Genomic DNA, 22,707 nt, shown 5'->3' with positions numbered 1-22,707 from the left:
ATAAAAAAATTGTCCTCTCTTTAAAAGCCTGCTCACATGCGCGCTCTATTTATAAAGTATTCTGTGAATCCCATTACATTCTGAATAGCATGAAATCTGATGTTGAGAAAATGGTCAGGGAAGAACAGGATGGCTTTCAAGTTGGTTGGTCATGTTCTGACCAGATTTTCACCCTGAGAAGGCACACTGAGAAAGGCTTAGAATACTAGAGGAAGATGCTTTTTTACTTCATTGATTTTATGGAACTATTTGATAGTGTGACACAGACCTCTTGGCAAAGTGGTCTCTGTTGTTTGCAAACATCTCTCACCTCAGACCTGACAAACACACTATACCCATGTCTTACATGATATTTATCCATAAAGAATAGCAGGTAAGGTACCTACAGAAAGCTCAAGACTTGCCAAGGTTCATAATCATTGTGAGGTATATGTACAGATAATATTTAAGGAATGATGTATTTTACTGAAAGCATTCTTTATGGACTTGGAGTAGCAATTTGTCACCAAGAGATATTGTGTCTTGGTGATGGCCCAGTCAGGCAAGGGAGTGTTGTCACCCTGCCCTGTTTGGCCAGTGATGCAATGCATAGCGCAGTAGTTTAGCCTTGTGCAATACTAAGACTTTGAATGGGAAACCATCAGAGATGACAAACATTTTAACAATATAAAGGTAAAAAAAGAAATTCTACAAGACAAGGCTTTTCCCTGTCTGACTAGAAACAAAAGGCTGTTTTCAGTGTAACACAGAGGAGGGAGAAGCACTCTGTATCCATTCACTGAGCAAACACCTTGTGGAGCACCGGGCTTTCACACATGTTGGGATCCTGGTTCTTCAAAACCAGACAGTTCTGCAACAGGCTGAACTTCAGGGGGAGGGAGAACTTGCTTTACTAGCTAGGAAAGGTAACTATTGATAAGTGTAGACCCAGGTTCATGTTTTATGATTTTGTTTTGCATTTGTTTGCACTACCCTCTCATTTCTACTTAAGTCCTTATTCTTTTTAAAATAACCCTCCTTTTGTTTTACTGTAAACTCTCACAAGCGCACAGGAGCAGTGGATAAGGTAAAACCGGGGTACACTGCTATTGGTGCAGAGGGCCTGGAATTTCTGTGAGTAGCCAGTGACAGGGGCTGGATATCACAGTGAAACAATTCAAGGGGGCTCAGGGATTGGGGTGCAACTGTTGTTAGCTTGCAAGGAAAAGTTAGGGCTGGCAGAGCTCAGAGGAGAGAGTTTGAATGGCTGAAGGTGCCAAAGAGATGATACTCTGCTACCACAAGCATGACTCCTTCTCGCTGGAGGCCAGGGTAACATGGTGACTGACAATCCTGGGTGCTCTGAGACTCATCACAGATGTCACAGACAAGCCCTTTGGAAGAGCCTGAGATGCTAAGGAATTCCAGCAAAGACTGAAAATATAACAGCTTTGTATAATGAGTCTGTGCGCTGCATTAGGACAAAGAGAAGAGACACAGAATGGATTAAGACTATTACTGGCGTAAGGCCTACTATGCCCACTTCTTTCTGCATTGTCATAGACTCTGTGATGTGAAGAGTGATAGCTGCTGCCAAGGACAGACAACAAGGGGAAAAACAGGTTGCCTCATGTGCCACTAGGCAGAGGAGACTCTACGTACACAAATTACCTATAGGAAACTAGAAAAAAATACAACCCAGTAAAAAAAACTGCAGTGGAGTTATCCAAAATCAGAACTTAATTTGGACAACTGCCATCCTTTTTGAGATCCAGATTGGATTTGCCTTAAATCAACTGCAATCTGAGTATATATCCCTATATATTCTCAGTGTAACTTTTGTTATTCTTTCAATTGTCATTGGACATTTGGAAAATTACTGGGATTCATCTGATGTCATTACATCAAAATGTTAATTTGTATGATTCCCCAGCTGGCTCCCCAGCAAACAATTTTGCTAACCAAACATCCTCACTAAACAGGCAATGAATAGGACATCAGGCAGCTATACTGTTTCTCACTGAACTACAGTGGGGGGCAGGAAAGGAAAAGAAAATTCACTGGTGATGTCCTCATTCTCTAAACAAAATTTCTGCTTTCTAGTCTAAAACACTAAGTGGAAGTTCATAAGGCCACCTGTTTCCCATGCTTTAGCTGGTTCAGCAGGTGATAATATCTAGCTCGTTTACAGAGCTTTCCATTTGCAGAACTCAAAGTGTTTTACAAAGGAGGTCTCATTACCCTCATTGTATAAGCAAGGAAAGTGAGGCACAAAGCAGTGAAGTGACTTCACTAAGATCACTCAGCAAGCCAGTTGCAGAGGTGATAACAGAACACAGCTCTCTAGAGTGTCGGTGCAGTGTTCTAGCCAACTGGTCACATTGCCACTCCATGACAGCTAAATGCTAACACGGCTGCAGTTAAAAGGGCTATTGAAAGCCACCAGATTTTGTTTTTTAAACTCAAAACGTGGGATTTACCTCTCACATAAAATAACAAAAGGAACTTTTTCAGTCAATTATTCAGTCATAACATATTTTAGCATATCCCGGCATAAACGTCTGTGCAGAAGATATTAAACCACAAGACAACTACAAGAAAACAAATGTACTTTTTGTGATGGGGCAAGGCCAGATGGCTATAGAAAAGTAGTCGGAGATAGATATATTAGCCCTAGGTTAAACAAATCCCTGGTACCAGGATAAGTAAATGGCAGCTGCTCCAGGTCAATTAAGACACCTGGGGCCAATTAAGAGCTTTCCAGAAGGCAGGGAGGATGGTAGGTTGATTGGGACACCTGAAGCCAATCAGGGGCTGGCTGAACCTAGTTAAAAGCCTCCCAGTTAGTCAGGTGGGGGTGCCTGATCTGACACAAGGAAGGAGGCCCTGAGGTAAGGGCGAAGTGGAAATTGAGGAAGTGGGGTCTGCTGTGGGGAAGTAGCCCAGGGAATTGAATATGTCCTGTTCCTAAAAGGTCAGCTACCATAGCTGATACTATTAGGGTCCCTGGGCTGAAGCCTAGAGTAGAGGACGGGCCTGGGCTCCCCCCACTTTACCCCCTGATTAATCAGTGAGACTGGGAGATAACAGAGACTGTGTGCAAAGGAGGATAGCTTCTCCTCACCTCCCTCACTGGCTTATGATGAAAATGGCTCAGTGAACTGTGACCCTTGTCTCTAGAGGGAGAAAGGTGGAGGGTCACAGTGTGCCTCTGAGGCTAGTGAAATCTCAGGCAATGCAGGACCCACGGAGACAAGGATAGGGCTCCGTCACATTTTGTATACTTGATTAAATGACTTTGTATCCTATTACTCATATACAAAATTTACTCAAGTTACATTTAGTATTAACTGTAGTTTAAAACTCTGATCCACAGCAAAACAACAACTGCTATTCCTTATAAGAACCCAGATCTGCCCACTGAGGGCTCATCCTTGATGATTTTGGATAAGCAGGTACCTTCCGCATTGAATACATGAGTGGGGCATTCATTACATTTGCTTTTGCCCACCACTTCAAGCAAAGCCCCAGCATCTACCTACTCCTATCCTTTACACAGCAATTCTCTGCAGCAATCAGGATTCTCCAGCGCTTAATAGAAGGACTGGAAAGCAAGGATAAAGTCTGTTTAATGCATCATTATAACAAACTGTGTTGCCGTAGGATACAAAATAAATATGGGGTCATTTACTCAATTGAAAATAAATCTTTAGCATTGCAGCCACCCCCTTATCTATTAAGGGACCAATCAATCTATATTATCACTGACCAAAAACACTTGAGTAGTGCAGAGTTGAGATTGCTCACAGGTATACATCACGTCCTTCCAGAATGTTGAGTTAGCAAAACCCAAACTTGTGTAAAACAGGTGTAAGCAGAGTCAGGATAAGCTCTACACTGACATCTGGTGGAAAGAATTTCAGAGAGTGTATTTGCATAGGCACGCCTACCCTATCCCAGACTGCCAAGCTGTGGGACTGCTTGGTGACAAATTGCTCACCCTCAGTTGGGTGGTACTTGCTAGACAAGGGACATGGGTTCCAAAACCCAGAGAATTGAGAGAGGCTGGGGGCAGGTATCTGTGCCTGGTGGGGCAGTCTCCTTGTGGAGCCAGAAGCACCAGTTCCACCCCCTCCTCTCTCCACGGTGGAATGTCAGAGTTGATTTTTATTCCCTCAAGAATCTAAATACAGGTTACTGAGCTGAATTCACTTTGGGCTAATGGTGCACTAGCACTGGGGCTCTCCCACTAAGAGCTGAGATCACTAAGAGTTGAAATCACTAAAGAGCTGAAATAACTGAGCTGAGAGCACTGAGTACTGTGCTAACTAGTGGGGGAGCCTGAAGATCTACTGTGGAACAGAGCAGCTGGTGGAGTGGAGCAGTTGCGGGGACGGCTGGAGCGGATCACGGAACAGCTGATGGCAGCAGAGTGGCTGGCAGAGCAGAGTAGCTGTGGGACGGGTGGAGCGGCCCACAGAGCGAGCAGAGCAGAGCCGAGCAGTTTGCAGAGCAGCTCATGGAGCAGAGCGGCTGGTGGAGCGGAGCAGTTCCTGAGGACGATTGGAGGAGCAGAGTGGAGCAGCTGGTAAAGCGGAGCAGTTCGTGGAGAAGGCAGAAGCAGAACCCACGGAGAGGCAGGGCAGTTGGCCCCGGACCACGTAAGGTGCCCCTTTCTATCCCAGGCTGGGGGGAGGGACCTCTACAGATAAACTCTCGAACTCTGGGGTGGCATTGGCCAGAGACTTTTGGGTTGTTGGACTTTGGGGTGATTGGACTTAAAACCCTAAGGGGAAAAAGGACAGTGCCAAACGTACTTGGAGGTGGGTTTTTGTTTATGGTTTGTGTTATAACCCGGTTTGTGGTGTTTCTCCAATGGAATGCCACATTGATTCCTCCCTTTATTAAAAAAATTTTGCTACACTCAGACTCCGTGCTTGCAAGAGGGGAAGCATTGCCTCCTAGAGGCGTCCAGGGAAGTGTGGTATGTGAGTGTCCCAGGTCACTGGGTGGGGGCTCGAGCCGGTTATGCATTGTGTTACTGAAACGGAACCCCTGGATACTGAACCCGGCCCTTGTTGCTGCCAACTCAGAGGGGCAGAAGGGTTACACAGGAAATGAAGATTTAAGTGACATGTCTATGCAACCACAACTTTGCCCCTCTGGAGCTGGCAACAGCTACTGGGAGTTACCTGCATGCACTCCAGTTGCGGTCATTGTGTTAGGTGTAGTTGCATTGAATGGTAGAGGGATTAGTTAGAGCAGCTTAGCAGAGCTGTAACTGTGACATGAAGTAATCAGGGGAGAGGGGCTGTGTGCCTCTGAAAAACTGAGTCCCTCTCCTCGATTCCTGTATGTGTGATCAGAGGAAGGATGTGCATGTGTACCTTGAGAGATCCAATATGCTAATTTCACAGCTGATGTGCTCAGCTGTGTCAGTAGCAGGGCAAAGGGGTCTTCTTGCCATTGGGATTGTCACTGGGGCAGTTAGATTGAACAGGAGTGTAGTCTGTGAGTTTAAGGATGGGTAAAGTAAAATTGTAGTGTTTGATAACATTGTGTGTATATGAATGAAGGTACTGAAGGGATTATAAAATTTAGCAGATGTGGTGTTTCTGTGGAGTAGGCTAAAGACATGTCTACACCACAAATTTAAGTCAACCTCATTTACGTTGGCATACAGCTGCCACAGTAATTACATCACTTGTGCGTGTCTACACTTTCACAAGGAGCGCTTGCACTGACTGAACTCTCAGGGTGGGGCATTGTGTGGGATGCCTTCTGAAAGCCAGCAACAGTCGATGTAATCAATGCACTGTGTTGACCTAACTATATCAACATTGACTCTATGCCTCTCATGGAGGTGGAGTTATTCAGTCAGTGTAGAGAGCGAGTTATGTTAGTGGGAGCAAAATTTTTGTGTAGATACTTATATAGTTAGGCTGATGTAAACTGCCTTGTGTTGACCTACCTCTGTAGTGTAGACCAGAGCTGAGAGTTTGACTGCAGGGCATTCAGAAAAGTGCAAAGGCAGAGTCTGAATGCTTATTGGGGCATTGCTCAAAGAGGACAGAGTTAAGGTTGTGCAGGCACGTACTTTAGTGTACTTCCTGGTTCTCAGATGTCTCAGTGTTGCTGAACTTGGTCCCAGGGAAGGGCACAAAACCCCACCAGGCAATCTGAACTCTGTGGTAACCAAGCTTTTTGTCAGCAAATTTGCATGTTTTTAAACAGAAATGTTGGTAGGAGTTAGTACTCATTTAGGCAGCTGTAGTTATCAGGTAGATTTGCAGTTGAGATGCCACTGTGGCTAGGTAATGATAACACTCTTAAGGATCCAGGGACTAGAACCCAGGTCTGCAGGGTATAAAATAGCTGCTAGCTCCACAGGGTCACCAGGAGGCACTGCATAACACTCCCAGGCAGCACTGAGAAGAGGTGTCACAGGAAGTAACGCCCAAGAAACCCAGGGTGATGGTACCCTGCAGCCCTTTGATTGGCCAAATGCCCTATTTATCCCCAGGGGTTATGCTAGGAAGTTGTGTGGGCAGCCATACAGACTTCAGCTTGCTGCAATGCCAGGCTTTGCATGATAGCTGGGCTCTGACTCTAACCTGATTCTTGCTTCTAGCAAGATGTAGGGCCATCAAATTTGAAAGGAGACTGTTAGGAACAGAAAATTACATTTTATTTGATGGCAATAGGCTATGGAATCCTTCACTTCCAGGTCACCAATTCAGTGATCAAGCTGTTAGGTGGGCAGCATTGAATGAGTTTACAACCTCTGTTCAGTTCTCAGAGTGTACATGTCCACATCGCAAAAACCAGCCTCAGAAACAGGCAGTTACTTTGTTGGCAGCTTTAGGCCGAGGACTGAGTGGGACAATGGACTAAACGCCCCCTCTCCATCTTAGAGTTGTTGTTTTTTCCAAGACAAAGCTAGGTGTATTCACAGAGCAATGGATGCTGGGGAAGGCTGCACTGCAGCTGCCTGTGCTGTGATGGACACTTCAGCTTCTTGGGCTGTCAGTGTGGTATATTGAACAGCATAAAACACACACTTTACAATTAAAAAGAAGTTTATAGGTAAACTAAACAAAGCAGGGAAAGATAGGTCTTCACAAACTTTTCAGCTAACTGAGTTCAGGCTGCCTCCTTCTTAGGGTACATCTACATTTTCAGCCGGTGGTGTGATTTCCAGCTCAAGAAGACATACCAGCGCTAGCTCTGATCGAACTGGCATCCTAAAACTAGCGTGTAACCATGGTGGCACGAGCAGCTGAAGGGGCTAGCTGCATTGAGTATGAGCCCATGCAAGCCAGCAGGCGCATACTCACGGCAGCTAGTTTCTCTAGCTACTGTGGCTACTCTCTATTTTTAGCAGGCTAGCTCAATTGCAAGTAGTGAAGCCATGTCTCCTCGAGCTGGGAATCACTCCCTCAGCTCTAAGTGTAGACCTGCCTTTAGTGTTGCCCTTGTGGGATAAAGTCTTTGTGTCATGATGTTCCATCGATTATAAAATATATTCAGAACTGCTAACATCCTTAACCTAATTTGCAGAATGTGGAACAGATCCAGAAAAATCAGCACAGGTGATAACTCTACTATGGACTGCACACCACCTTGTAATTTTCTAAAATTAAAACTCTCCATGGGGAAATTTACCACATGAGCAGAGGTTCTCCAAAAGGCCTACAGACTAATAACTACTAGGGCTGTCAAGCGATTAAAAAATTAATCACAATTCATTGCGCAATTAAAAAAATGTGATCATGCAGTTAAACAATAACAGAATACCATTTATTTCAATATTTTTGGATGTTTTCTACATTCAAATATATTGATTTCAATTACAACACAGAATACAAAGTGTACAGTGTTCACTTTATATTTTTGATTACAAAAAAGAAATTGTACTTTTCACTTTACCTAACAAAAGTACTGTCGTGCAATCTTTGTCATGAAAGTTGAACATACAAATGTGCAATTATGTACAAAAAATAACTGCACTCACAAATAAAACAATGTAAAACTTTAGAGCCTACAAGTCCACTTAATACTACTTGTTCAGCCAATTGCTCAGACAAACATATTTGTTTACACTTACAGGAGATAATGTGGCACGCTTCTTGTTTACAATGTCACCTGAAAGTGAGAACAGGCATTCACATGGCACTGTTGTAGTTGGTGTCGCAAGATATTTATGTGCCAGATGCGCTAAAGATTCATGTTTCTTTATGCTTCAGCCACCATTCCAGAAGACATGCGTCCATGCTGATGACGGGTTCTGTTCAACGATCCAAAGCAGTGTGGACCAACACTTTTATTTTCATGATCTGAGTCAGAGGCCAGCAGAAGGTGTTTTGTGTGTGCGGGTTTTTTTTGTGGTGGTTTGGGTTCTGTAGTTCTGCATCAGAGTGTTGCTCTTTTAAGACTTCTGAAACATGCTCCACACCTCATCCCTCTCAGATTTTTGGAAAGCACTTCAGATTCTTAAACCTTCAGGCCAGTGCTGTAGCATCTTTAGAAATCTCACATTGATATCTCCTTTTGTATTTGGGGGACAGCTCAGTGGTTTGAGCATTGGCCTACTAAACCCAGGGTTATGAGTTTAATCCTTGAAGGGACTACTTAGGGATCTGGGGCAAAAATTGATCCTGCTAGTGAAGGCAGGGGGCTGGACTCAATGACCTCTCAAGGTCCCTTCCAGTTCTAGGAGATTGGTATATCTCCAATTATTTATTTTGTCAAATCTGCAGTGAAAGTGTTTTTGAAACAACCATGTGCTATGTCATCATCCAAGACTGCTATAACCTAAAATACATGGCAGAATGTGGGTAAAACAGAGCAGGAGACATACTATTCTCCCCCAAGGAGTTAATTCACAAATTTCATTAACCATGATTTTTTTTTTAACGAGTGTCATCAGCATGAAAGCATGTCCTCTGGAATGGTGGCCAAAGCATGAAGGGGCATACAAATGTTTTGCATATCTGGCACACAAATACCTTGCAATGCCTGCTACAAAATTGCCATGCGAATGCTTGTTCTCATTTTCAGGTGACATTGTAAACAAGAAGCGGGCAGCATTATCTCCCATAAATGTAAACAAACTTGTATGTCTTAGAGATTGGCTCTGCAAGAAGTAGGCCTGAGTGGACTTGTAAGCTCTAAAGTTTTACACTGTTTTGTTTGAGTGCAGTTATGTTTAAAAAAATCTACATTTGTAAATTGCAATTTCAGCATAAAGAGATTGCACGGCAGTACAGTACTTGTATGATGTGAATTTAAAAATACTATTTCTTTGCTATTTTTACTGTGCAAATATTTGGTAATCAAAATAGTAATATAAAGTGAGCACTGTAAACTTTGTATTCTGTGTTGCAATTGAAATCAACATATTTGAAAATGCAGAAAAACATCCAAAAATATTTCATCCATTTCAATTGGTATTCTATTGTTTAGCAGTGCAATTAAAACTGATTAAACATAATTAATTTTTTATCATGATTGGTTTTTTTTAGTTAATTGTGTGAGTTCACTGCAATTCATTGACAGCCCTATTAATTACTATTTATTTGTACTGCCATGACACCTAGGAGTCTCAATCATGGACTAGGACTGCATTGTGCTAGGTGCTGAACAAATACAGAAGGAAAGACAAAAGCTTACCAGCTAAGTATAAGACTAGAGACAGAGACAAAAGGAACATATGGAAAGCTACCGGGGGGGAGGGGGAAGAGGGGGACAAAAAGAAACAATGAAACAATATTAGTAAGTATGATAGGCAGCAATCTCAGCAGACCAGTGGCCTAAGCATTGTCAAGTTTGTAGTCCTCATGGCAAAGGAGAAGTTAAAGGAGTGATATGAAGGACAATGAGGTGGCTTTGTGGATGTTTTGGGGGAGTATACATTACTTCAATGCCACTTAAGCCCATAGCTCTTGTGTGGTCAGCAGAGAAGTGACTGTAACTCCTTATGCATATTTGCAATGTTTGGTCAGAGTCATGCATCTACTATACAGTTCCTTGGGAGCTATCAGAATGGCTCTAAGGAACAACCAGTTTTCACTAAAGTGGAATGAACATTTTACAATGGAAAAGCTTACTTTCAGAAAATACTGATTCAACAGCATCCAAATTTTTTTATTTTAGTTTCCTATTGTAATTTATATAATAAAAATATCAATTACCAGGCCATTTACCAATTATAAAATTTACCCATGACCAGAGTAGCAATTACCAATGAGCACACCAAGTACCAAATACCAAACCAATGAAAATAGCAATTACCAATTAGAATAACACTTACCAATTAGAATGCCAATTTTAAAACTAATTTATAAAAGAAAAGAGAATAAATTAGAAATATACAATTGACATACATTTTATAATATAAGAGGCAAAATGCTTTGCCTATATTATGTCATGTTGACTTTTATATTATAACTTAAAACTTAAGTTAATAATGTTAATGCTTCATTTAAAATTTATCAAAATGAAATTATTTTGACCTCATCAAAACAAAAGATTTCAGTTCAGGTTGACAAAAAATTGTTTTAATTTTTAAGTGAAACTTTGGAATCATGTTCTGCAGGAAATTTCAAAAGTTTTTATTGTGATTTGTAATAATTTTTTTTCAAACTTCAGAATTTTCTGCAGAACAGGAATTCAAATCCAACCAGCTCTAGTTTTTACTACTGCACTCACCTGAACCAACTAGTTTTAATATCTGCTGCAGCTCACAACGAAGCACTGGTTGTAAATAGTTATCATTCTTCTAGATTTACCACAATGCATTTAAGAAGTAAAGTAGAAGCAAAGACTTCCCACTCTTTCCATCATTACCACAGTAACCACTCCAAATATAAATCTTGACATAAAAACTTCAGAAATTGTGGGTATGTTCTCCTCTCCCTGTGTGAGGGAGAAAAAAATCCATAAACATCTCAGCATTTCTCTCTGCTTCTGTCTGAGTTGCCCTCTCTCTCCCCTTACTATTATTACATGGAGACATCAATATCCCAAACTGACCCCTATTCTCTTTATCAGGTAATATGACAATCCTCTTAGACCCTCCCCACTTCAGTGGTGTCAGAGTTACTTCCAAGGATAACATGCCTCCTGTGTGATTGTAAAGTGAGCTCAAAAAGCCAGTTTAAGTGGAGCTGATTACTGTTGCCTTTGCGGAGTCGGTGTCACAATCCCAAGAAGGTGTTAGCTCACTGGAGTTGTATGAAAACACAAACCTGTTATTAAAATATCTTTTTGTTTGAAGTCTACCAATATACAAAGTTACAATTTCCTCCTTCTCTGTTACAAAACATACTCTGATTTTATTTAAAATATATCTTTGGTCAAGTATCACCCTCCTCTTTCACTGTTCCGCCTCCTTCCACCACCACCACCATCTTAAGAGAGAACACTAAGGAGGACTCTCTAACCTTCAACCAAAAGCAACAAATCCTTTGCATATTTTCTAATGGTCTATGCTTAATACCTCCCACCCTTGTTGGCGGTTCCTATAATATGCAAACGGAAGATTTATGACAAGGCAAAGACTAGCTGAGCTGTGCAACACAAAGCACAGTCCTTAGTTCTGTAGTAGAGGAATGCCCTAAGAATACCATAAGCATAGATCATGAAAAGATGTAAAACTGTACACGCTGGGAATAGCTGTCACAACCTATTTGTTTACTATTATCTATATAAAGATACCAGCTAATACAAGACAGAATTCTCATACCCAATGCTACTATAGCTAAAATGGATCAGACTTCTTTAGTGCTATTACACATTATTTCTCTGATGTCTTTGTGAATTCCCAGCCACTGCTTTCTATCCTAAATGCTTTGGGTATAGATTACCCTTTTGTTACATACTGGGTTTAAGAGGAAACTCAAAATGGCTTGTCCATTTTACATGTCAGGTATAAGTGTTTAGAATAAATTTCTTGCAGTTGTCAGATTTCAGAAATTCAAAGGGTGACTCAGACTATGTTGCCTTGAATGTTTTTCTGGTGCATCTGGTGAAAGATCAAACAGATGTTTTGTTTTGAATTACACCGTGGGATTCTAAGCACAGCAGGCACAGTGGTTCTAAATCTATGAATGAACAAAGCTCTACATCACATTGGTTTATACCCTGATGCATCTACCCTCCCTAACTGTAGATTTCTATACTAGCAACTTCAGAAGTACTACACGGAAACAAAGACAGAAATAAATATTTATCATTTCATGGTAAGTATCATTTATTTATTTCAGTTTTTGGTAACAACTGAAATCACATGATCAAAATATTTACATGATAGGTGGAGGGAGGTGGACAATCATAAACACTGGAAGCAAATACTTTTCCTTCACTTATCACTACAGCCCTGAGAGCCTTTTTAATAGCAGAGGAAAAAACCTACAACTGTGAATACTGCCAGCACAATGACAGTCTACTTAATTCCAACACCAGTCTTCTCTGAAAATCATGAACAAGTTCATAAACAGAAGAGGACTCAAATGATTTACGTTATTAATTTTATGGGCCCTGCTGCTGTAGCAACATAGCAACACTATCCTGCAAAGTTCTGAGTGTCTCCTGCAAGGTACTGAGCACCAGAGGGCTTGTATAATCTGGAGGTTAGATGCCTGAATTGAAATTTTATCTGTATACCTGCTATAAATCACATGAGCCATCCTTAAATAATGGCAGCGGGGAAACTGCTGCTACTTTATAACTGCTGTCAGCTGAATTTAGGAGACCAAATTTAAATTAACAATGAGAACAAAACCAAATAAACATATCCAAAACACAGAATAAAAGAAACACACAAAACACAATTAACTCAAATCAACCAACTCAGCAGGGAACTAAGTAAACAGCCAGCCTTGCATCTTCCACTCTAACCCATCAAACAGACATGGGAATAAGGAGTCTCACTACCGGCCCTGAGTACAACAGCAAGAGCCTACCAGGCAGGCCCCGAATCATGAGGAGCTAGGGCTAAAGAGAGCAGGTTTATAGGAGACCTTTAAAGTGTCACCTGGTTTAGTTCCCTACCCTACATGGTGACCAGATTGATTTCATAATTTATTAACTCATCCCTGAGAGACGAGATGAGTGTCTGGCCAGCGACATGCCAGTTTACACTTAAAATGACTGAACAGTTATTTAAATATACAACACGGCTGTCATCTACTCCTTCCACCCTGTGCTTAAAAAAATATTTTCATGGCTATTAGTAGAGAACATGTGAAAGCCCCTTTCTAATTATTACTAAGTGCTAAGGAAAACTCAGTTCAGAGCCAGCATTAATCTCATAGCAAGGCTGGTGATTTTTCCTTTTTTGCATTTAACTGGTTTGCAAACACAGTGCCTCAGGCACTAGGTAGGGAAGGGTCTTGCCCAAGGCTCCAGAAGGCATCAGTGTCTTAGCCAGGTTTAGGACTGCTGTCATTTTACAGGGCAAAGAAAATATTAGTCTGGCAGCTCAGGACATAAGGCTTGGCTGCAGAAGACCTGAACATAGTGTTATTGTGAAAACTGCAGCGCTACAAACTTTGAACTAAGGGCCTGATCTAATGTCCACTGAAGTCAATGTGAGTTCTTCCAGTAACTCAAACCGGCTTTGGATCAGGCTCAAAGTGCTAGAGACAAAACCAAAATCTGCCCAGGTATTATTATTATACTTGAAAATGGGGTAAATTCATCCATGGAATAACTCTGCTGAGGATAATGGGTGAATTACAGCAGGGATTATTCTGATCCAATCTAATCAATATATCAACTACCAAAACTTGCCCTTTGGTAGCCCACTGGCCTATTATGCCATGAAACGATTTGTTCAGCTATCTTTTGTTACATTTTTTAAAGAAGCAAACTGCTGGCAGAAAATAACAGACCCTACAGAATTCAATAACCATCATTATCAAAGCAAGTCCCGGGAACCATCATTATCAGTACTGACTTCTCCTGGCCTCCCAATCTTCTCCGCTAAATAAAAAAAAAAGAAAAAAGAAAAATATCTATTTAGTGCTCACGGAAGCGATAGTTTGCAGGCACTCGCCAGAGCTAGGGATAATGCAGGTAGGCCCTGGGCAAACTTCGTCCTATCCAAAAGCTATGCCAGTGCTTTAAATCCTGATAAGTATCCCCTATTATTTAAGACCTTAGCATTATCCTAAGCAGAAGCTGACAGTGGCACAAAACTGGTTCTGTAACATGAAAAGGTGCATAAACTCCCCTGTGAACTAAGCAGGGACCATTAAACTCATTGGTCACTAGTGGTCCGGGGAAAAGAGAACCCTAGGCTTAACCTTCAGAAGTGTTTGGGAAAATTTTTCAAACATGCAATACTGTATTTTTAAAGCTGCAGAAGCAACCAAGAGCTCAGATTTATTACCGAACAGTCAGTCAGACATCACTGAACTGAAACCACTTCAGTGTTCTGAAAGGAGATGAAAACTGATAATTAAGCGCTGAATTCCGAGCACCTTAAAAACTGCATTTTTTTCTCACGCACCAACTGTCTTTGAAGTTAGTGTTCTCCTTCCTAAGAAAACACTAAGCAAGACCTTCTGGATCTGTCCCCCCAGGTGTAATCAAATAAACCAGATACTTTGACAGTGCTGCAAAATGACAGCCTTCTTTCTTACAAGGACAAATATCTATTGGGTTTCCGGGTGTAGATGAGGGCAGAATCTGCCTCATAGTTTTTAAACAAAAAAAGGGGGGAGGGGGTTAAAAGAAGGTGGTAAGGAGGGATTTTATTTTTCTGTAATGAAAGACAGGATTTAGCACATCAGTGATTTCAACAATTACCTGGAATTCGCTGTACATGAAATCTCTTTTAATAACTGTGGACTTTGAGATCGTATGAGAAAGCTGGCTAGAATGGCAGGTTTCAGAAACAGCATTCTTCCATGCGCCACTTCTCTTCAAAAGAAATATTTACATAATATTACCATTTGCTTGAGCAAAAAGGTCATGTTAGAAAAACAGGGGGTTGATCGTGCTCCCATGAAAGTTCATAGGAATGTTGCTACTGAACAGGTGCAGGATTGGGCTCTGTGAATTCTAAAATAATCTTCCTTCACCGTCTCACCCGCACATAGAGTGGAATACTGATTACTGTTAACGTAAAAGAGTTTAGGAACATGGAAAAACCATCTGGCTCAATATGCTCGCCTCTTTTTTGGTTGATCTTACTAACACCTTTCTGATTTTATTACCAAATACCTCAATCTCCTCCACGTGTAACAATAATTATTATAATAATAATTTACCATTTGTATTACAATAGCACCCACAGGCTCCACGTAAGATTACAGTGCCATTATGCCAGATGCTATGCTGATAAAAGAGTCTCTGCCCTGAACAGATTGCAATTTAATTTAAAAGAGGATATGACAAGTGAGCGTACCTCAGAAACAAATGGATGGGATGAGAAAAAGGAGCGAAGCGATAGTGATAGGAAATGTGATTACAAAGACTAGCTATATGCACAGGTAGATGTTTCTGAGTCAATTATCCCTTCAGTTTACTTATAGTCTTTTCTTCCATCACCTGACTAGTGACTAATTCCAGGTGTTTATTATTTTTGTGTGAAATAAATCTGCCCAAATCCGTTACTTATTCTTAGTTTCTAATTTTCAAGTCATGTCTTTTGGTTTGTGAACTTTCTGTCTTATTAATATTTTTTCTAGCAAACCCTTTCTTAATTTAGAAAACCTCCATTGTCACCTCAAATGCTGTAAATAATTCCTCAGCAAATGAAACACCGTTATAAGAAAAAGCTATTAATCCACAGAATAACAAAGATTTAGATGAATTTACCGCTTATAAGCAAATGATTCTGGAGCAATTACGAGCAGCGTGTGAAAAGCCTCAAGAGCAATCTAAATGGATTAATATTTTTTGTTTTGCCTTTTTAATGTTTTAGTGAATTTAATGTACTACTGTGAGTCCAGCAAACTGAAATATTCTTTTTTACGTAAGTGATACAGCACAGGCAGCGTTAATCTCAACCTAGAGGGACCAACCCTTTGGAACAAGTACAATAGTTCCCCTCCTTTGCTCACTCACTCCTTGTCCTGTCCCCAGAGACAGCCAATAAGGGGGGCAAATGGTGAGGGTGGTTTTTATAGGTGGATATCCCAGCATCACGGGAACCAACTAAGTTCACAGAAGTGACTGAGCAGCCATCAGACGGTACCAGTCAATGTGCAAGATTCAAAACAATGACACGATGCACAGGAGAAAGACCCCCTGCATTCCATCAGCAATCTCTTAAGCCATCCAAGCCCTCCCAGATGTTTTAGAGCTGAAATAACCTAGTTTGGTATCACGAATAAAATAAATTGAAAAGCGTGACACAGATATGATATAACAGAAATAAATTTATAACCTGCTAAGAAGCAAAGGGGAAAATGTGCTCATGTTTTAACATCAAGGAGTAGAATAAAAAGATTAAAAATTTAAAAATGAAGGCACAAATCCAAAGAGAACTGGGGACAAGAAGAGAGAAGGAGACCAGTAACAGTGGAGTGAATGGATGAAGGTCCAGCCTGATGGCACAAGACAGACTGGCTCAGGGGAAGAAGGCTGATAGCAAAGCATTCCAAAACACTTATTACTACTCCTTTAGGAAGACTCAACCCACCTCAGCATCTGCTGTTGACCACAGCGTGAATGTAGGAGGATCTGGGACTCCACCCATGTAGGGTGACCAGACAGCAAGTGTGAAAAATCGGGACAGAGGATGAGGGGTAACAGGCACCTATGTAAGAAAAAGCCCCAAATATCAGGATTGTCCCTATAAAATCAAGACATTTGGTCTCTCTATACCCATGTCCCCAGAATGGATGACTACTTCTCCTTGGGCACATTAGCTGAGTCCCTCACCTAGCACCAAAGAGACTGCAAGGAGAATATCTTGTCGGGACCTCAGGGTGAGAGAAGAGGCTCCCTGTGAAATCCATTCTACAGAACTCTGTGCAATACCAGGCAGGTTGCGAGCCTAGTCAGCTAGTGATGAATCTTGCTTTGGAAACATAAAGTGCTGTAAAAGTGCCAAGTGTGATCATTAGAGAGAGACTTGCTCACTGGAGGGAACTGAGGGAAAGAACTTTGATACAACACTCCTCTGACTCTCTGCCATCACTTGGGCTATTGTCTAAGAAACTGGTATATAAATCACAGCCTCTGTCACAACAATGATTGTCCATTCATCTGTTATCTGTTCATATCCACAAGTAAATTAAAGGCAACTGCACACTGCAATCAATAGGCAGTAAGTTATAATAGTAATAGAGAATCTCATCTAGATGATAAATAACCTTGGCAGGTCTGAACTGCGCAATATTAGCAGCGCCACACAGAAACCTCATTGCTCTTCACTCAAACACAGTTAAATTAAAACCGAACACAAAGTGGCATATAAGTCCCATTAGTGTCATTCACTGTCAGATGCAATTTAAATAATTACACATACTATATGGTTCTGAGAAATATTACCTGAAGTAATTACATTTTAAAAAACCCTGACCCAAGCCCCTATACCTTCATGCGACTATTCTTTAATCATGTGCCATGTGTGGTTATATTGTGAGCAAGGACAACAAATGTTGAGTAAGAAGTCAGCAGAAGTGGCCCCCATAACTTCAAAGTCACTCCATCAACTGACATAAGCTATGACAAGTAAAAATTTAAGGCCCTCATTCAGCTCCAGTTACTTCGCACTGACTCTGGTGGGGGCTGCATCACGCTCCCAAAGAATACTCTGTACTTAACTCACCCTATTGGCACTATCTGTGTAAGTCAGACTCATGTTAACATTCCCTCGCTTTTCCCCATTTTTGTCACATCCTTATTTTTTATTTAAAACATTTTGATATATGTAGTGCTCATGATAGCTGCTGTATTGCTCAAGAAAACAAAGCTGTCTTTTTATCAACAAAGCAGGTACAGCACAAGCAGAGACAAGTATGCCTCTTCTGCAAAATGCTGATCCAAAAAGATTACCTACTGCTTTATTTGCCCATATGCAGGGGCGGCTCCAGGCCCAGCACGCCAAGCATGTGCTTGGGGCAGTATGCCGCGGGGAGCGCTCTGCTGGTTGCCGGGAGGGCGGCAGGCAGGCCACCTTTGGCGGCCTGCCTGCAGAGGGTCCACCGGAGCCGTGGGACCAGCGACCGGCAGAGCGCCGCCAGCGGCATGCCGCCATGCTTGGGGCGGCGAAATGTCTAGAGCTGCCCATGCCCATTTGAAACCTGTCACTGAGTACTTGGACTGAGATCACCAACTCATTTACACAGTGTCTCAAACACTAAGTGACCAGAGATAGATTTGAACTAGCCATTGAGATGTAAAAATGCAGCATAGCCCATTATTAGTCCCTCAGCCTTCCAGGCACCATTGGTTTATATCCCTAATTGTAGTGATAGCGTCAGGTACTGAATTTTTTTGCCATAACTAACAATGCACTGAGGTGCCCACGGCTTCAGGGTTATTTTGATCTACTTCAGGCAGAGTGGTTTACTTCCTACTTTGGGCTAGATTTAACGGATCTAGTGACACGATGAGGGGGAACTACTCTCAATTCCTTCTTGCAAAATATATTAAAACTCTCTTCAGATTTCTTTTGTTTGTTTAAAAAGGCTCCCCAGAGGATATAGAGTACTCTTGCATGCAATCTTAAGTAATTGCACCTCTAACTACATTAAAACACAGAGTTTAAATCTGAAGTAAGCATTATTATGAGAGCAAATTTACTTAGTTTAACTTCTTCCGGTGCTGTGATTAGTCTCAGGTTCTACTCAGAAAGAAGACCGGTGATCAGAGATTTTTTTAAAGTCTGACATTCAATAGGGTTCTATACTAAAAATGCACTGACCTGGGTGTGCCAGCCTGTTAGTGCTCTGGAAACAGATACATAACTAATTTAAAAGAAAGTAATAAAAGAAGTATGGATAGTTATATCATCTTATGGTGCAGTGATTTTTAGAACAGCAATGCAGGTACAATCTCCCCTAATGAGTGACAAGGAGCAGCGCTATAACATTAATCAGAGTAAAACAAAAACAAAACCACAAAGCTATTACTCCATGTAGGCAGCCAAATTAAATTGTGTATTGAGATTATGAGTTGTTATGATCTAGAGTAAGCACTGAATGCGAACCATCACCTTTTAAAGAGGAAACTCCTTCCATATACTTTGTGCTCGATTATCTGAATCCACTTCATAATTCAGACTGAACAGCTGTAGCCCTCTCTCCTAAGAACTTGCTCTGGGCTTTTTAGAGGGAACCAGCACTTCATAAATGCAGGGAGAAAAATGTTCACTAACTTTTATCTGTAACTTCTTGCTTAAATAGCCAGGGCACCTAGTATATTATTTGCACCTGCGTGCTGTCTATTCCCCTAGCAGTGCCCTTTGGGACAGTCTGCTCGCTGCTGTCACAGTAACCTATATTCACTAGTGTTTAGTACGGGCTTCCGATGCACAAGGTAGTTTTGCTCGAGTGACTTTTCCGGGAAGATGCTGACAGGGCAGGGCAGGGCAAGGCAGGGCAGGGGGGTCCCTCATCTGCAAGTGCCTGTGGGTACGTACCGCATTTCCCCAAAGGTCCCGGCATAACCCTCCATCCAAGGGGTGAGTTCGCTCTTGATGCAACCGGAGGCAGCAGCATAGGGCATCCTGCTCACCATCCCTCCTGGGTACCACACGTCGGATGGGAAGTCGCTTACTTCTTGCCCCGGTGGCCCCTGGCTTCGTCCGCAGCCGAAAGGGCCAGCAGCTGCCTCTGCACATGGGCCGTAGAGCTGCCCCTCCTCTGCGAAGAACGAGTGCCAGGCTGGGCCCGAGGCAGGGCAATGGGGCGCCAGGCTGGCCATGTCCCCCCCATACCTGCACTGGGCAGTCCAGGCGGTGCCGGGCCCGTAGTCCAGGGGGTTCTCCAGCTTGATGCGGGCGTGGGGGGCGAGCGCCAGCTGGAAGTTGTAATAATCGCGACCCTGGAAAGCAGCGGGCTCCTCCAAGCCCGGGGAGCCCTTGTACGGGGACAGGCTGTGGGGCACGTCTATGGCCAGGACGTTCTCGCCTGGCCCGGGGCCGCTGCCCGCGGCTGAGTGCCCTTTGAAGGAGGCCGGGCTGATGCCCGGCTCTTCCAGGAGCGCAGCCCCCGCTGGGTTCTTGCAGTCCCCGAGCTGGGCGCCCGCTGCAGCCCGGGAGTGCCCGCCCTGCAGGGCGAACATGCAGTCCTCCCGGGGCAGGAGCTCGCCGGGCGTCTCCAGCGCTTCCACCCCCAGGCCCATAGAGGCGGACACGGCTTTGCACAGCTCCTTGGCGCTGTCCCCCAGGAAGTCCTCCTTGGCCCCAGCCACCTCGCCGCGGCTGCCCCGGGCCTGGGCCTCCGGCTGCAGGAGCTGCAGGGCGCCCGCTTCGCCCAGGATGTCCTTGAGGTCCCCGGAACAGCCCTGAAAAGCGGAGCCCATTAGGGACAGGGTCGAGGAGGGGGTGACAGCCGGGCCCCCGTCCTCAGGCTGCAGCCCCTTGGCCGCCGGGGCGCACTGGCCCTGGGGCTGCTCCTCCAGAGCCAGGTACGCGGGGGAGCCCGGCTGCTGCTGCCGGGGGCTCTGCTGCTGCAGGCGGGCATCGGGTTGGCACTGGGCGGAGGAGGAAGGTTGGGGGCTGGTGCCCGGCTCCTCTCTCGGCGGGCCGGCGCTCGGGCTCTGGAACACCTCGCGGACGCTCTGGAACAGGCTCTGGAACGCTCCCCGGAACGTCTTGCCCGCCGGCCGGGCATACACGCCGGCAAGTCCAACTTGCACCTCCATGCCCGGAGGGGGTCCGCGGGGCAGTCCGCCGGGAGCGCTGGGATCGAGTGCAAGCAGCGAGCGGAGAACGAGCCTTTTGCGGTCCTGTCCCCTCTCGTGCAGCTCGCTGGCTCGGGTCTAACACGGGCTCTGGCCAGCGAATCCCATGGTTTCCTACTCGCTGCGGGCACCACGCGCTCGCTGGGGGTGGGGAGGGAAACCCTGGCACTAGCAGGTGCCGCCGAGATAGGACCCTTCCGACCGCTGGAGCTGGGGGCTGCTCGTTACTCTTTTGATCTGTGACCTGGAGAGAGGCAGAAGAGTGGGGGGAAGGGAGACCGGCCTACGCCGCAAAGGAGGTCCCGGGGCTTTGCAATAATTAAGCCGGTAACTTTTAGCAGGGAGGAGCGCGGCGCCTTTTTACAAAACGCTGCTGCGGCTGCAGTTGACGTCTCTCCTCTCAGCCAGAGGGAGGGAATGCAACCGAGCAAACAGGGTGACCTGAGGTTAAAGCCAAATAGCCACTAAACACACACACGGAGGCCACAGCCGCAGCTCCAGTCCCGAGCGGCCCTTGACCTCCTTCTTCCCCCGAAGTCTGCGGGCGCCGCTTAGCGCTCAGCTGGATCACAGCCTACAAATCGTCTCACGGCTGCAAAAATATTTACACGGCGTCCCAGCGAGGCTGCACCAGGATCGGCGGCGGGGAGAGGGGCAGCAAATTCGGAGAGGTTATTAGCAACCCAGAGCCCAAATTGTCCAGACTTCAAAGGGCCGCCGCAGAGCTAGGTCTCGGGTGAAGCAACAAGTCCTGGGGAAAGGGAAAGCGCGTCTCCCCGAGCAATCCCTTGCAGCAGGCTCCGCGCGCAGCAGATGGCTCCCGGGGCTCTTTGCAGCAACTTCGGCTGCTTTCTCTTCGCCCCGTAGCTGAGCTGCTGCTCAGCCCCGCCGCGGCGCGCTGCTCTTGCAGAGCGTTTCCCAGGGGCTGTGGGAAGAGCTGCGTGCGCCGCAGAGTCCAAGAGATCAGCCGCGAGTGCTGCGCACCGAACTGGTGCTGGGAGTTTTGCTTACTCGAATCCGTCCCGCTGCTCTCTGTCTGGCTCCTCAGCCAGCAGAGCCGGCGAGTGTTGAGCGGAATTGGCAGAGACCTTCGGGCTGAAGAGAAGCAGGAGGGGCGTCAATCAAAAGAGGCTCGTAATAAAATCCACCGAGATCACCCAGCGGTACTTTACCATGCTGGTGCGAACGTATGCCACGTACACATATATATACTGAGGCTCGCCTTTAGCAGGAGGACTCTTGCATTGTGTACACACACACACACACTAAAGTACACGTGCCTGCATCACACACATTCATACACGGGGCTCGCTCATTGCACACGCATACACGAAAGCACACAAGTGCAAATACACGCAGTCATAGGCTCGCACAGCATAAATGCACAGCACATACTAAACCACATGCGCAATACCTATGAACAGTAATATATGTATGTGTGTGTGTATACATACACATGTACACATACACAGAGAGAGAGACAGAGAATAGGGCTGTGCAGTTTAGAATAAATGGAGCGCGTATGCTGGGTACAAAGGTGCATGAAATTACAGTACATGAGATGCACCCACATATAGATACCCGTACAGAAGCACCTATGTTTACATCGCCTCAGAGATTTGCGTCTACACTATATTGGCTCGTCCACTAAATCATGCCCAATTACATGTAAAACATAAATGCAGGTTCCACTCTTTCTAGCATGTAGACAAATGCATTCTCCTGTCAGCAGTGTATCAGAAAAGCTGTAAGAAGGAGAAGAGGCCTTATTTCCAGGGCATGGGGAAGAACAACAAGCACGTAAATAGGGTGCAAGCTCCAGCCTGCAGCAAATCCTCATCCTGATACATTTCGGATACC

The 22,707-nt window shown here is 44.2% G+C and overlaps 1 protein-coding gene across 3 annotated transcripts in view; it reads right to left on the bottom strand.

Annotated features, from left to right (window-relative positions):
* The window catches only part of AR (androgen receptor), a 121,469-nt gene extending 99,649 nt beyond the window's left edge, over positions 1–21,820 (bottom strand). For all 3 annotated transcript variants that reach the window (XM_050964638.1, XM_050964639.1, XM_050964640.1), the window contains exon 1: positions 19,583–21,820. In XM_050964638.1, coding sequence (XP_050820595.1) covers positions 19,583–20,808 — 1,226 coding nt within the window. In that variant the 5' untranslated portion in view covers positions 20,809–21,820. The remainder of the gene's footprint in view (positions 1–19,582) is intronic.
* Positions 21,821–22,707: the final 887 nt, after the last annotated feature.

This window comes from Gopherus flavomarginatus, chromosome 8 (genome assembly GCF_025201925.1).
Source record: "Gopherus flavomarginatus isolate rGopFla2 chromosome 8, rGopFla2.mat.asm, whole genome shotgun sequence".
Classification (NCBI taxonomy): domain Eukaryota; kingdom Metazoa; phylum Chordata; order Testudines; family Testudinidae; genus Gopherus; species Gopherus flavomarginatus.
Note: the sequence above shows the minus strand (reverse complement) of the source record. Positions and strands in the feature narration are given on the sequence as shown.